Source organism: Ursus arctos, unplaced genomic scaffold (genome assembly GCF_023065955.2).
Source record: "Ursus arctos isolate Adak ecotype North America unplaced genomic scaffold, UrsArc2.0 scaffold_3, whole genome shotgun sequence".
Lineage (NCBI taxonomy): Eukaryota > Metazoa > Chordata > Mammalia > Carnivora > Ursidae > Ursus > Ursus arctos.
In genome coordinates this window covers 70,782,041-70,796,179 of record NW_026622985.1, presented here as the reverse complement: position 1 = coordinate 70,796,179, position 14,139 = coordinate 70,782,041, and the positions used below count along the sequence as shown (strand labels likewise).

Here is a 14,139-nt window from a genome sequence, read left to right as displayed (position 1 = left end):
CTTTAGTCTCAGGACTGGGTGCAAGCTTTTTCCTGCCTTCAGACCTTGGTACTAGCCATTTCCTCCGCCAGGAAAGCTCTGCTCTCCTACTTTTTATGGCTGGCTTCTTGTCATTCAGAATTCTACTCTGGTCTAACTACCTTATTTAAAATAGTAATAATAATAATAGTAGCTACAATTTATTTACCTCTTACATTGAGACTAACCCTATGCCGAGCCCATTACTTTATTTACTTTATTCAAACAACGCTATATGGTGGATACTATCATTATCTCCGTTTTACAGATTAGGAAAGTGAAGCAGAAGAAAGAGGCTAAATTGCTCGAGGGCACACAGCTAATGGCAGTAAGTGGTTTGGCTGGGAAACCTAAGTGGTTTGATTCCAGAAACCCAGCACACTTATCTACTTTGTGGCACCTCTAATTTGCAATAGCCTTATTTATTTGTTTAGTTGCTTATTGTCTTTCCTGGTTAAAATGTGAACTCCTGAGGCAGCTTGGTTTATCTTTGATGTTGTCTCCCCAAACCTAGTTGCACCTGGTTGTATGCAACGATCCATAACACTTACTGAAGGAACGCATTTAGAAAACACAGGTGGGTCCTAAAATAACCAAACTACTTAAAAATACTTATCTGTGAAAGTGAAGGAAATAATTTCAAAATCTTACACTGGAAATTCTTTAAGGAAAAAAAAAATATTACAAAAACTTTTAAAGAATGGGGTATGATTTTCCTTTTAAATTATCTTGACGGAGGTGCCTGGGTGGCTCAGGTCATGATCCGAAGGTCCTAGGATAGAGCCCGCGTGGGGCTCCCTGCTCGGAGGGGAGCCTGCTTCTCCCTCTCCCTCTGCCTGCTGCTCACCCTGCTTGTGCTTCCCAACTTCTCTGTCAAACAAATAAATAAAATCTTTTAAAACAATCATCTCAAGGAACACAAACGTGCCTTATTCCTTGATGGATCCACTTTTCTGTGGCAAAGATAATTAATGTGTTACCATTTCATCCAGAAGTTAGATGCAGAAAGCCAGTTTGAGGTTGGGCTGCTTTCACCTGGAGTTGTTTGTATTATTTACTTACTCTCTGAAAGTTTAAATCATTTCTTCTTCCTAGCACTTAGATCCACTCTCTCCCCAACTCCCCCTTTGTTGACTGACTTTTTCCTTTAGGGCACCCAGTGTCTAGCTGGGAAGGTGTTTTGGTGGCTTGAAGTTTCCAAATCTAAGCTGAGATCTGAGGTCACATGAAATTTAAAGGAAGAATTCTTCCTGTGGAATGGCATTTTCTCTTGGCTCCTTTGTCAGCTCTCATTTGTCTGACAGCTTTTTTTGAATGTAAGGATAGTGCTCCCATCTGTATTCTGGCCAAGAGTTGTCCCTCTTCCAGGGGTCGCATGTTTAACAGGCTTTCTTCTTCATCCTCATGGATGAGGGGGATGAGGGGATGAAGGGGATGAGGGAGAAAGCCTAGTCTTACTTGGCATTTTAATCCCCATTATGCTCACCGAAAGTAGGGCGTTCCTTGAAGATCAAGAACTTCATCAAACAAATACCGTAAAAAGAATGAAGAGTAAGTCCCGGAAATGAATTGGAAGCACTGGCTAGAAGCGTGACCCCCGAGTCTTCTCAGCTGCTTCAGGCCCACAGACCCTACCACGTTAGGCAGCATTGCACCTACCTAGACCGCAAGGCTGGTTGCCGATAGAGGGAAGGTGAGGGCCACTACGCATGCCCACGCGCCTGCGCCTGAGAGCTCAAGGCCTCCGCGCCAGCATGCGCACCTTCCCGCGCAACCCTGCGTGCTCCCCCAGTGCGCAGGCGCCAGGGGAGCTGGCGGGCGGTGTAGTGTGCTTAGGGAGATGTCGGCGGGCATGGCGGCTGGTGCGCTACGCGGCTTGGCAGTGGCTGGTGGAGGCGAGAGTAGCGAGAGCGAGGATGACGGCTGGGAGATTGGTTATCTAGACCGGACGGTTCAGGTAGCCCAGGAGGCCTTTTCTTGACCACACCTGGATCAGCACCCCCTGGCTCTTGAAGGCCTGACTTCGTGAAACCTCTTACTTGCTTTCCTGTGTTTCCCTAGTGGAAATACAAGCGTCTAGACTCCCAACAAATCCTGAGTTTTTCTGTTCCCTACTGTGCATTCCATAAAATGTGCGGTCGTCGATGTAGCTCTTGGTTTGGGTTTGGACCCATAGCATTACCCATTCCATTTAAAGATAATTTTAGACATGAATTCCTTACGAACTTTGTATGTTGCACTCCCTAGCCCCCCCCCCCCCCCCGCGCGCAGCCAAAAAGATGTACCTGAAACCAATCATTGTTTTCTGATGTAGTGGAAATGAAAATATGTATAACAATTTTCTTTAACTTTATCCTTTTTTAGAAATTAAAAGGACCATTACTCCCTGAAGAAAAGAATGAAACATTTAAAAAAGCATTGACCACAGGAGATATTTCATTGGTCAAGGAGCTCCTAGATTCTGGTGAGAGATAAGGGATAGTTTCAACCTAACACAGTTGTCTACATTTACAAGGGTTCCTTATTTTAAAAGGTTTGAGTTGCTTTTCTAGTGTAAGCACAATGAATGTTAATATATTAAGTGCTCTCTATATCTTACTTGACTGGATTCTCTTTGCCTTATTTTCTTCTACCCTCAAATTTGGAATGCCAGCCTGTTGCTTCCATCAGTTCTTCTACCTCCTTCAAGAAGCCTGTTCTGATTAATCCTATCCTCTCCAGTAACTCTTAGACATTTTTTCTTAGCATTTACTGTCTATAATATTATTACATGTTTCTCCAAAATTGTTTCTAGTTATGTTCTTTCCTTGTGCTAGGTGTCTGTGTAATCACAATATGTGGATATCTGTTCCAGCTTTATTGCTTACTCATTGTGGTTCCTTAGGAAAGTCATTTAAACTTCTAGAGCATCAGTTTGTTTATGTAAAACATCATAATTATGTCCAGGGTCCTGTAACATTTTTCTGTGATCAAATTAAATATTAATTTTTTAAATTACCTGACGTAGGAGTATGAGTTGTTGATAATAATGGTTGAAATTATCCAAAGGAGTAACAGGCATTTACTATCTACTTGTAAATCCAAACATTCACACATACAGATAAATGAGATTGTTTATAGCAAAATGTTTTTCTTGTATGCTAGAGACATTGCATGGTTTAGTGGAAAAGGAATCATTTTGGAAACAGTACATTTCTGGGTTTGATTACTAACCCTGCCACCTGATGGCTCTGTAATCTTGACCAAGTTACTAAACCTTCCTAAACTTCAATTTCCCCCTTTTTAAAATGGGGATGCATAATATCAAAGGGTTTGGGGGTATATTAAAATGAAAACACACATAAAGATCTAAAACATATAGTTGCTACGTAAATATTAGCTGTTGTAACAAAAAAGAAGGATTTGTGTGACTGTGGACAATGGAACTTGAGTTTGTAATTGAAGAATGAAACTAAATAAAATTTGAATAATTGAAACAGGCTCAATACCTAATATGAACACTTGCAGGAGTGTGCATAGTGCTGGATTGGATGGAATAGTTAGAAATTTGTTTTAGAAAAGATAATTTGCCTTGGGGCCTGAGTTGTAGGACTCAAGTAGTAGGACTAGGTGTGGTGAAATGATGGAGGCTTCTGAAAGATTTGGACTTGAAAAGACCTACTGGTAAAGTAGATATTTAGTCAACCTTTTAAAATTTTGTTTTTAATTACAAACATTCAAAAAATTAATTTTTGAAAACCAATAATAAATATATAGGTATAAGTAAAAGATACCTTTGTTCCCACTTGAGAAAGTACCCCTGATGTCTTACTTCCACAGGTAACTCTTAATTTAGCATTTCCTAGTTTCCTTCCAGATGTCATTATTTCACACTTCAAAAAATATTTTTAGTTTTTTGCCTTCCAAAGTTATTCTTGGTTTTGATACATATTTCTGCACCAGTTGAGAAGTTTGATAAAAAAATGAAAGTTTCCTTTGAGTCAGCCACTTCTAACACTTCAAAGATGTCTCCAGTTTTTGTTATTCTTTTAATATGTTTAGTTCTCTTAAAATTACTAAATATTTCAGATATTCTAAAAGGTATAGCAGTTTCTCTCCTTAGCCCTGGAGATACCACTCTGCTGTAGTTGATATTTATCATTCCTGTGCATGTCCTTATATGCTTATTAGACATGTATGTACATATGTATGTACATAACCATATAGTGTTACTTTGAATGTTTTTGAACTACAATCATTTACTGTGTGGATCCTTTTAAACTTAGGCCATTATTACCAAGAAATTCCTTTTTGTTATAAATTGCATGGAATATGTTACTGTGCACAGTACTTTCAGCATATAAAAGTGGCAGTGATTTTTCTTCTGGTGGGGGAGGCTGTTAAAAGCTTGCTTTTTATATTGACAGGCATTAGTGTGGATTCCAGCTTTCGGTATGGATGGACTCCTCTTATGTATGCTGCTAGTGTTTCCAATGTAGAGCTGGTTCGTGTCCTTTTGGACAGAGGTGCTAATGCAAGCTTTGATAAGGGTAAGATGTTTTAAACATTTAAAATATGTGAGTATTTACTTTCTATGTATCTCTGTTTACAAGCCTAATTATAATCTGTTTAGGGGTGGTGATGTACACTTTCCATGTTCTGTTTTTATATATACGCTTTACAATAAACCTTTGTCCTTGAAAACAAGGTAAGATGTTGAGGTAACCCAACTGATTATGTTTACTGTGATTTTCTTGATTCCCAAGCAGCTATTATGCAAAGTGACAAAAATTAAAGCAGTTTAAAAAACAAACCTATTAGTTATATTATGTAATTAAGATACGAAATCAACTTAAAAACCATAGGTTTTTGGGTTTTTTTTGGAAAAACTCTCTTACCAGGAAGGTAGATTCCATGTATGTTACCTTAGTAACTGCTTATGTTATTATATACCTTTAATTTCTATGCTAGAGGGTTTGGTTATTTTTTAAAGGAAAAATGCATTGAAAGAAAACAGCTGATAATTTTGTCAAAAATTACTTGAAAATTAGTCTTTAAAATTTAAAACTCAACTCTGAATTATATCACCTAAGGTTGTTTCAAAGATAGCTTATTAAATTTATATGTTTCTTTGTTATTAGATTATTTCTACTTCATACTGCTTTGGATGCTTCTGAAACATAAGAGTATATGTCCAAATCGAGTTTAATTATTATACTGAATTATTGCTTACTTATTTTTAACATGTTTCCAATAGGCAATTAAATTCATTTCATAATTCAGATTTTGATTTCACTTTAGAATTAATTTTCACATTTACTTTGTACCTACATTAGATGTTTATAAAACCATTTCTGTTTTCTCATCTGTGTGTTTTATATAACTTCCCATCTTATCAATAGTTTTATGTTTAATCTGCTTCTGTGATAGGTTTTTCTTTTTATTATGTCATTTTAAAATATCACCCAGTGAAAGCTGGACTTAGGAATGAGATTTCTGAAAGTATAAAAAATATTCTCAAAAAAACTAATAGTTTTCTTAACTATAAAGAACAAACTGGTGGTTACCAGAGGAGAGATGGATATGGGGATGGGTGAAATAGGGAATGGGGATTAAGGATTGCACTTGTCATAAGCACCGGGTATTTTGTGGAAGTTTTGAATCACTGTATTATACACCTGAAACTAATATAGCACTGTATGTTAACCAATTGGAATTTAAGTAAAAACTTTAAAAAAATAAACTAAAAAAATTAGTTTTCTTTCTCTGCTTTTTGTAATCAGAGGAATACTTACAATTATAAAACAGTTTATATTTTTCTCAGCATGTTCACATAAATTCTATTATGTATTCAGCAATAGCCCCATCAGGTAAAGAGGGCAGCTTCCTACCTATAAACTAGGTCTACTGAGATATTAAGGTATCACTGGAGTCACAGTTTATCAGTAGCAGAACTGGGACTAGAATCTTTATGCTTGATCAACATTAAACCACTAATGTAAACCTTAGTTGCCATGACCTATTTTAAATTCCCCAATTCTTACCTGAAAAGGGTTTTTGTTTTTTTAATCTGTGATTTCTGCTGGTGCCCTAGGGGCCAAGGGGAGAAGTTTTTAGGAAACAGACTGAGCTCAGAGAGATCCAGTAGAAGAGGACCAAAAAAGAAACCAATGGATATGGCAGTTAGGTCATTTTCAGTAGGATGGTTCGGATAAAAACCAAAATTTCACTGAAATGTCAAATGAATGAGAAATAAGTGAAATAAGAAAATATCAGTTATTGTTTTTCAACTACAGTTCAGCAAAGCAAATTTTAATCAACCAAAAACTGTTCAACTCCAGGCAGTAACTCTACACAGCATTCATGTTCTTACCACTTTCCTATTTTCTTAAAGGAAAGGGGGAAAAAAAGGGAAATTAAGAAATGAATGATAGATATATTTTGGACATTAAGGAGTTCATCCCTAATCTCATTTTTTGGTGAAGGAATACAAAGGTATCTACTAAGAGTAAGAGATTTGGGAATAGGTATAAAATTTTAAGAGTACAGTAAATATTTAGAATCTTTTGAATGATAAAAGAAGTCAGTTAGATACACTTCTTGATGTGTGGGGGGGTTTCCTCACTTTTCTTTTCACTACAGATAAGCAGACTATTTTGATAACTGCTTGTTCTGCACGTGGCTCAGAGGAACAGATCTTAAAGTGTGTAGAGCTACTGCTTTCAAGAAATGCTGATCCAAATGTTGCTTGTAGGTAAGAGCCTTATTATCTATTAAAAACTATGGATATTTTTCTTTGATTATCAGCCTGTTAAATATTTGATAGCATGATTTTTTAAAAATCATAAACAATGTGTTTACTTGGCCATATGGTTGAGGAATGAAAATAGGTCATACTGTCATGGTTCTAATTTTATAAGATTACCAAAGGAAGGGTATATCATGAAAGTTGTCTTTCAACTTTTAATTTTTAGAGGAATGTTCTAATAATTTGAAATGAGAGGGAAAGAAAGACAATAAACTATATCATTTCTTATGAATCATACACTCAAAAGAATGATTAAGCTGTAATGGTAAAACCTCTTCATGTACTCTGTGTATACCACTTACCTGCTAAACAGTTCTACACAGAATTCCTAAGTAATATATTGAAATGTTTTCATTTTCCTAAGACTCTTCCAATTACATTATATCATATAGGTAATAATGTCTAGATGCATAGAAAACAAGCAGTAACTGCTTGTTGGATCTGTTGAAATGTTAGTAATTTAAAAAATGAATCAGATAGCTTAAAATTTCTGTTACTGACTTCTTTCTTAATCTGGCTCTGTCTTCTGTTTTATTTAATCTCTTTCTGTTTTATTTAATCTTCAAAATAAATAGAGTAGGAAATAGGCTATCCAACTGAAATATGTATAGCGAAATAGAATTATTATCCATAATTCATTCAAATAATAATGATCTAATGCCTGATATATAGAAATGACTATACTTGACTTTAGAAGGTTTTTTTCCCTATTTAATTTCTATGACAGCTAGACAGCAGGTGTCTGTTTTGTCTCCCAGGGGACACTTGGAAATGTCTGGAAACACTTTTGATTGTCACACCTGGGAGATTCTGTTGGCTTAGAGTACGCTACTGGCATAATGGGTGGAGGCCCGGGATGTTGTTAAACACCCACGGTATATAGGACAGCCTCTCAAAACAAAGAAGTACCCATCCCAAAATATTATAGTGCCCAGGTTGAGAAACTAGTGTGAGAAAAGTCAAGACTGGGAGAGTGGATAATCAGTATTTAACAAACAGATTTTTTAAAGATCTGGAAAGACTACCTGCAGATTTGTAGCAAATCAATTCACAGGAATTTTAATTCTGTCATATAGGGTATAAACCCTAGGTAGGTATAACTTTTGGATTTGACTATACTTTGGAATTGGGAACTCCAAGATACCTAGTTTAAGTAAGCCTCGATGGGTGCTTAATTTTAATTTTTACCTTCAGAAGTTGTTTATGATAAGATTTGCCATTCTGGGTTCAATGGGAAATTGTTTTTTGCTGGTGCTCTTTTTTTTTTTTTAATTGCTTCTGCACTGTATTATAGAGAGCAAAATCTTTACCCTTCCAATTACTTATTATCTTGTAAACACACTGAAAGAAAAGTCAAGCAAGCCATTGTCATAGGTTCTAGACTGTTCTGCTTCCATAAGAACTAGAAGATATCTTTTAGATACACAAGGTATATTTAGGGAAAAACTTATTTGAATTAAAAATAACGTAAGGTAAGCATCTCAAACTAAAACTATAAGGCAGCCACACAGTTTCAAAACTGAAAACCCTAGAAAAGCTGATGAATCTGAAAGAACATAAAATTTGAATTGATATGTGCTCAATTAAAACAGACAACTTTACAGCATGGTTGAAGAAAAGAACAATCTGCATCTAATTAACAAATGTGAGAAATACCTGAAAAACTATTCAGCTGTTTTTATTTTAAGCTCAAAGCATAAAGTAGTGCAATAATTGAACTATGTTTTCTTGCAGAAAATGAGGACCTTGATAGAGCTGAAAAGAATAAATCATGGGAAATAGTGCTTTTAGGCTGCAAATTTTATAAGAAGGATAGCATTAGTGGACAGATGGGGATAGCATGGTGGCAGTGGAAAAGAAGAAATTTCAGGACACAGGGACAGTGCAATAAGACTTGGCAGGAATTTTATAGATAATTCATTAGAAATGACAAAAATCAAAACCTGTTAGAAGACTGGGAATTTTGGTTTCAATCCTTTTTCCCTCCCCTCTTCTTTTTTGAAAATTTTTTATGGCATTTAAGTACATGTAACATAAAGCTTGCCATTTTAACCATTTTCAGTGTATAGTGTATTTTCCTACTGTAAACTTTTGCTTCAGGCATCTGAAGTTTGCAGTCTTTTTGAGCATTGTTCACTTTTCTAGCCTGAGATCTGAGTTAAACTGAATAGAGACCTGCAGCTTGTATCTGTTCCTCAGATACCTATGACTATCTGGGGCTTTGTTTTACCTACTGAATTGTTTTTTTGGAAATCATGATTGGTGTTTGTTGCTGTTTGTTTTGCTAAAGCAAGCTGTTTACATATGTGTGCTAAAGATCAATATCACTAAATGCTTTTATATTTTCTGCTTCTCTTCTACTTCTTTAGCCATTCTAGTTCATTATTATGGTGAACATATAACATTCATATGTATTAGGTAAATATTATTTGAAGAGCAACTGTCATCTGCTTTGAAATTTTATGTCACTTTCTAATATTGTATGTACGTAGGCTTTAAAATCTTCTAATACCAGGGCACCTGGGTGGCTCAGTTGGTTAAGCGTCTGCCTTCAACTCAGGTCATGATCCCGGTGATCTGGGATCAAGCCCCAAGTTGGGCTCCCCACTCAGCAGGGTACCTGCTTTTCCCTCTGCCTCTGCCGCTCCTCCTGCTTGTGCTCTTGCTCTCTCTCTCTCAAATAAATAAAATATTAAAAAAAATAAAATCTAATACTATTTGATTCCTAAGTGTCAGTGTTTTTTGAGAAATTTTCTTAGTTTCTTTCAACATTTCTGACATTTCTTGTTTCACCTTGAAAATGGCCAATGGAAAAAAAATCCATCACTTTAACATGGTTATCATTAAGGTGTCTTCATCTCCTACATCAAGCATTATTATGACAAGCATTTTCTAAATTTTGGATTAATGCCTCGGTTCTAAATAAGTCTCATTCATTATCTCTTCAAATATTACCTCTGCCCTGTTCTTTCCTCTTTGAGTCTCTAATTGTGTATCTGTTAGACCTCTCTCTTTTTCCCCATGTCTTTGTTTCACTGTGTCACATTCTGGATAATAGTTTTCAGTTTGCCTTCTCAGTCACTGAATCTCACTTCTAATTTATTGCTTCTAATTTATTGTTAAATTCATCAATTGAGTTCATAATTTCAGTTACTTTTTTTCTAGAAATTCTGTTTCTTTTCAAAACCAGCAGTGTCACTTTTTTAAAAAAAGATTTGCGAGAGCAAGCACATGCGTACTTGCACGGGGGAGGGACAGAGGGAGAAGGGAGAGAGAATCCCAGGCAGACTCCCAAGCTCGGCGTGGTGCTGGTCGCAGGGCTTGATCCCAGGACTCTGAGATCTCCACCTGAGCTGCAACCAAGAGTAGGACACTCAACCAGCTAATGCCACCCAGGCACCGCTGGCAGTGTCACTATTTATAGCTCTTTGTTCCCTGAAAACATTTTCAAGCTCTAAATTAGAACTTCTTTAGGATGGCAAACATATGCAGTTGACCTTTGAACAGTGCAGGGGTTAGGAGCACCAACCCCCTGTGAGGTGAAAATGTGCATATAACTTTCGATTCCCCCAAAACTTAACTACTAATAGCCTTCTGTTGAGCAAAAACCTTACCAATAACATAAACAATCAATTAACATAATTTGTATGTTATGTATAATGTATACTATATTCTTACAATGAAGTAAGCTAGAAAAAAGAAAGTGTTAAGAAAATCATAAGAAAGAGAAAATATATAGTACTGTACTGTATTTTTTTAAAAGATTTTATTTATTTATTGAGAGAGAATATGTGTGGAGGAGGGGCACAGAGAGGGAGGGAAAGAATCTCTAGCAGACTCCATGCTGAACGTGGAGCCTGATGCGGGGCTTGATCCCACAACCCTGAGATCATGACTTAAGCTGAAATCAAGAGTTGGATGCTTAACCGATTGAGCCACCCAGGTACCCCTATACTGTACTGTATTTATTGAAAAAAAATGTGTATAAGTGGACCTATGCAGTTCAAACCCATGTTGTTCAAGAGTCAGCTGTAGTTCAGAAGTAACAGTTACAATATTTGAACAAATCTTGGTGGGTTTGTTTCTGTTAACAGTAGCTTCTCATGCTTCTGATTCATGACTAGGTGCGAGTCATTAGATTTTAAAACTTACTCTTTGGCATACTATGAGGCCCTAAGGTAGGAATTTATGTGTTTCTGAAAGATGCCTTGGGCACCATCAGTCCAGGACTCATGTAACCTAAGTTCAGGGGTTGAAGTTCCCCGGGTCATTTGGTGATGTGTACCAAGAAAGCTAGTTTATTTCTGTTCATCCTTACTCTGAAGGTGTAGCCCTTAAAGTCCCGGCCTAATGTATGTTGAGTATGGTTTAGTAAACTTTCTACTTTGTATAAGCCCGGAACTTTGAATTTTGTTCCTCTTTGTGTTCACTGCCTCCAAAGCCACAGCTCATTTTCTCATTGGGCTCCTCTTGACGGGCGAATGCCTAGAAGGCAAAAGCAACCACAAATGCTATGTTTATTTACCTCTTTGGGGTTTTGCCATCTAGATTTTGGTTTAGTGGTTCTTCAATATCTTATTAGTCCTTCAGTTTTTAAGAAATTAAAATTTCATTTAGCCGTTTTAGATACCTTCACAATTTTGATACAAATTAGCTTGCCATTAATGGAATTAGAAACCTGCGTCTTCTGAATGTTTTGTTTTTTACTTATAGATCATCTGTTAGCTCTTTAATTCCTTGTATTCCATGCAATCTGTTATCTTGTTGAAAATAGCACTAATTTAATATTTAATGATGAACTTTCTGTATTACTACCTTGGGGTTTTATTTTATTTTTTTAATTTTTAAAAATTATTTTTATTTTTCCTCCTGTGGGACAAATGGTAAAAAAAAAAAAAAACTGACAACTTGAAAGCCATTTTTAAGTTGACGCAAATCTGTATCTTATGTTTCTCTTGGACCTTGGCTACTGACAATTCTTAGCACAGTGTACTATGTCTAGCAAATATGGAAATTTAATACTGTTTTTTTTTTGGCTTTAAAATTTGTTTCTGGGGGTAGTTCTTTAGCTTGTTTTTAAATGAAACTGTGTACCAGGCAGTGTGTTGATTGCTCTTAAATAAATTCTGTAATATAATCCTTACACCTCCATAGTAGATAATATGTTTTTTACAGAACAGAAAAGTGACTCTTAGGTATTTAAAACTTTGAAAGTAGCACAGGTTTGATAAAGGAATTTACAACAGTTTAATCCAAACAGGATTCACCATTGGAATGTATTTATGTTTCCCATCTTGTCTATATTTAGGATTTTTCAACACAGCCAGTTTAAACAACATGGTCTTTTCTAATTGTTGCAAAATACATGTTTGTGTTAACCTGCCTTATATCTTGGGATTTTTTTTTCTCTTTTTCCTAAAGTTTTGTAGATATTTGAATGTTTTGATTTTAAAGGTCCACAGATGTCAAAGGAAAGTATGTGAACACAAAAATATTATCACTTTAATGTAGCTTAGTCATATTTAGCCCTGAAAACAAGGTGGCCTGTAATCAAATTACTTGCAGCTTGGCAATTGTGCCGTAGTATGGACTTACCAGCCATTATTTTTCTTTTCATGTTGGATAATATAGTAACCAAGGACATTATGAATTACTGAAGTCTAAAAGGTCTGTATTAGATGATTGGATATATAATAAGATTTGAAAACTTCTTCAATCTTGCCTTAAATTTGGAGTTGAAATTTTTATTGTTAGAATAGTAATAAGCTTTCAAAAAGTATATGTAATTATAATTGGGTTTTTTTTTTAAGATTTTATTTATTTATTGGAGAAAGCCAGAGACAGAGCGCAAGCAGAGGGGAGGGGGACAAGGGGAGGGAGAAGCAGACTCCCCTGCTGAGCAGGGAGCCCCATGCGGCTCGATCCCAGGACCCTGGGATCATAACCTGAGCCAAAGGTAGACTCAGCAGACTGAGCCACCCATCCCTGTAATTTCTGTTTTTAGGAATTGTGTGGGTTCTTTTCTCCAGGTTTTCTGAAACATTTTCTTATATTAAAAAAAAATGTATATATTTTTACATTTAGAAAGAAATTTTCCTGGCAGAGAAGTTTATTATATTCAGGTTGCTCAGACATGAGATAAAGGTTTTGTAAAATGATGTGGCATTTTAATTTCAATAGATGTTTTTATTACCATTGATAAGACAGCACACATTAACTGATAGCCAAGGTTTTGACGTAATCATTGTGTGATTGTTAACTTGTTGAATGTTATTGCCTGTTCTAATAGACAGAAAATACTCTGGGAAAAATGTTACTTTCTTTCTCAGAATATAAATTTAGTTGTAAATGTCACTGGAGCATTTGGTAGATTGAGGTTTATTTTTGGATTACAAGATTAACTTGTTTTCTAGTCGTAAGTAAATATGTGGCATATCTTTGCTCTGAAAACATAGGCTGAAGTCACAATAATATTTTCAGAAAGAATTTAAAAAATAGCTTATTTAGAAAACTCCATACTTAGGTCATGGCATTAATATTGCTGTTCATAAACCTAGAAATCTACTTGGTCATTTTGAAAGCACAGAATGAAGAGGATAAAGGTGAGAAAAGCTAGTTGATGAAAGCCCTTGACACTAATCTCTGAAAACACATACACAGAAACCAAGACTTTAAAACAAACAAAAAAATAACTCCCAAATTCTGACTTGACTTTGTTTTATTGGTGTCTAGCACCAGTGTAAGTTGTGTTTTGGCTACTAAAGCTTCCACTTGGAGAGACCCATACCATTTCTTCTATTTAATTGTGGTCATATCTAGCTTCAAAGGAGTGAGGAAGTATAATCTTACTGTGTCACAGGAGAATCAGCAATATTGGGTGGACAGTCTTGATGATTTACCATATCAGCTTAAATGTCTTTTCTTCAGGGTCATAATAATTGTATTTTCTTTTAACTGTATGCTTAAAGCAATAATTAATTTTGAATTTTGAACATGAATTTGTAGCAAGAAAAATTGGTATTTACCTCAAACTTTTCATTTACTTTTATATATAATTTGTCCCAGATCGCCTGGGTGGCTCAGTTGGTTAAGCATCTGCCTTCCGCTCAGTTCGTGATCTCAGGGTCCTGGAATGGGAATGGAGCCCCACAGTCAGGCTCTCTGCTCACCAGGGAGTCCGCTTCTCCCTCTCCCTCTATGCTCGAACTCTCTCTCTGCTTCTACCTCTCCTTCTGTGCTTGCTGGCTCTCTCTCTCTCTTGCTCTCACTCAAATAAATAAATAAAATCTTTAAAAAAAAAGAAAGAAAAAAATTTTTTAAGATTTTATTTATTT

At 35.8% G+C, this 14,139-nt stretch overlaps 1 protein-coding gene across 2 annotated transcripts in view; it reads left to right on the top strand.

Annotated features, from left to right (window-relative positions):
• Window positions 1-1,858: 1,858 nt before the first annotated feature.
• Window positions 1,859-14,139, top strand: part of ASZ1 (ankyrin repeat, SAM and basic leucine zipper domain containing 1) — a 49,648-nt gene continuing 37,367 nt past the window's right edge. The window contains exons 1-4 of one of the 2 annotated variants that reach the window (XM_026510001.3): window positions 1,859-1,975; window positions 2,383-2,482; window positions 4,425-4,547; window positions 6,640-6,751. In XM_026510001.3, the coding sequence (XP_026365786.1) occupies window positions 1,859-1,975; window positions 2,383-2,482; window positions 4,425-4,547; window positions 6,640-6,751 (452 nt within the window). The remainder of the gene's footprint in view (window positions 1,976-2,382; window positions 2,483-4,424; window positions 4,548-6,639; window positions 6,752-14,139) is intronic. The other variant, XM_026510008.3, reaches the window with a different exon arrangement.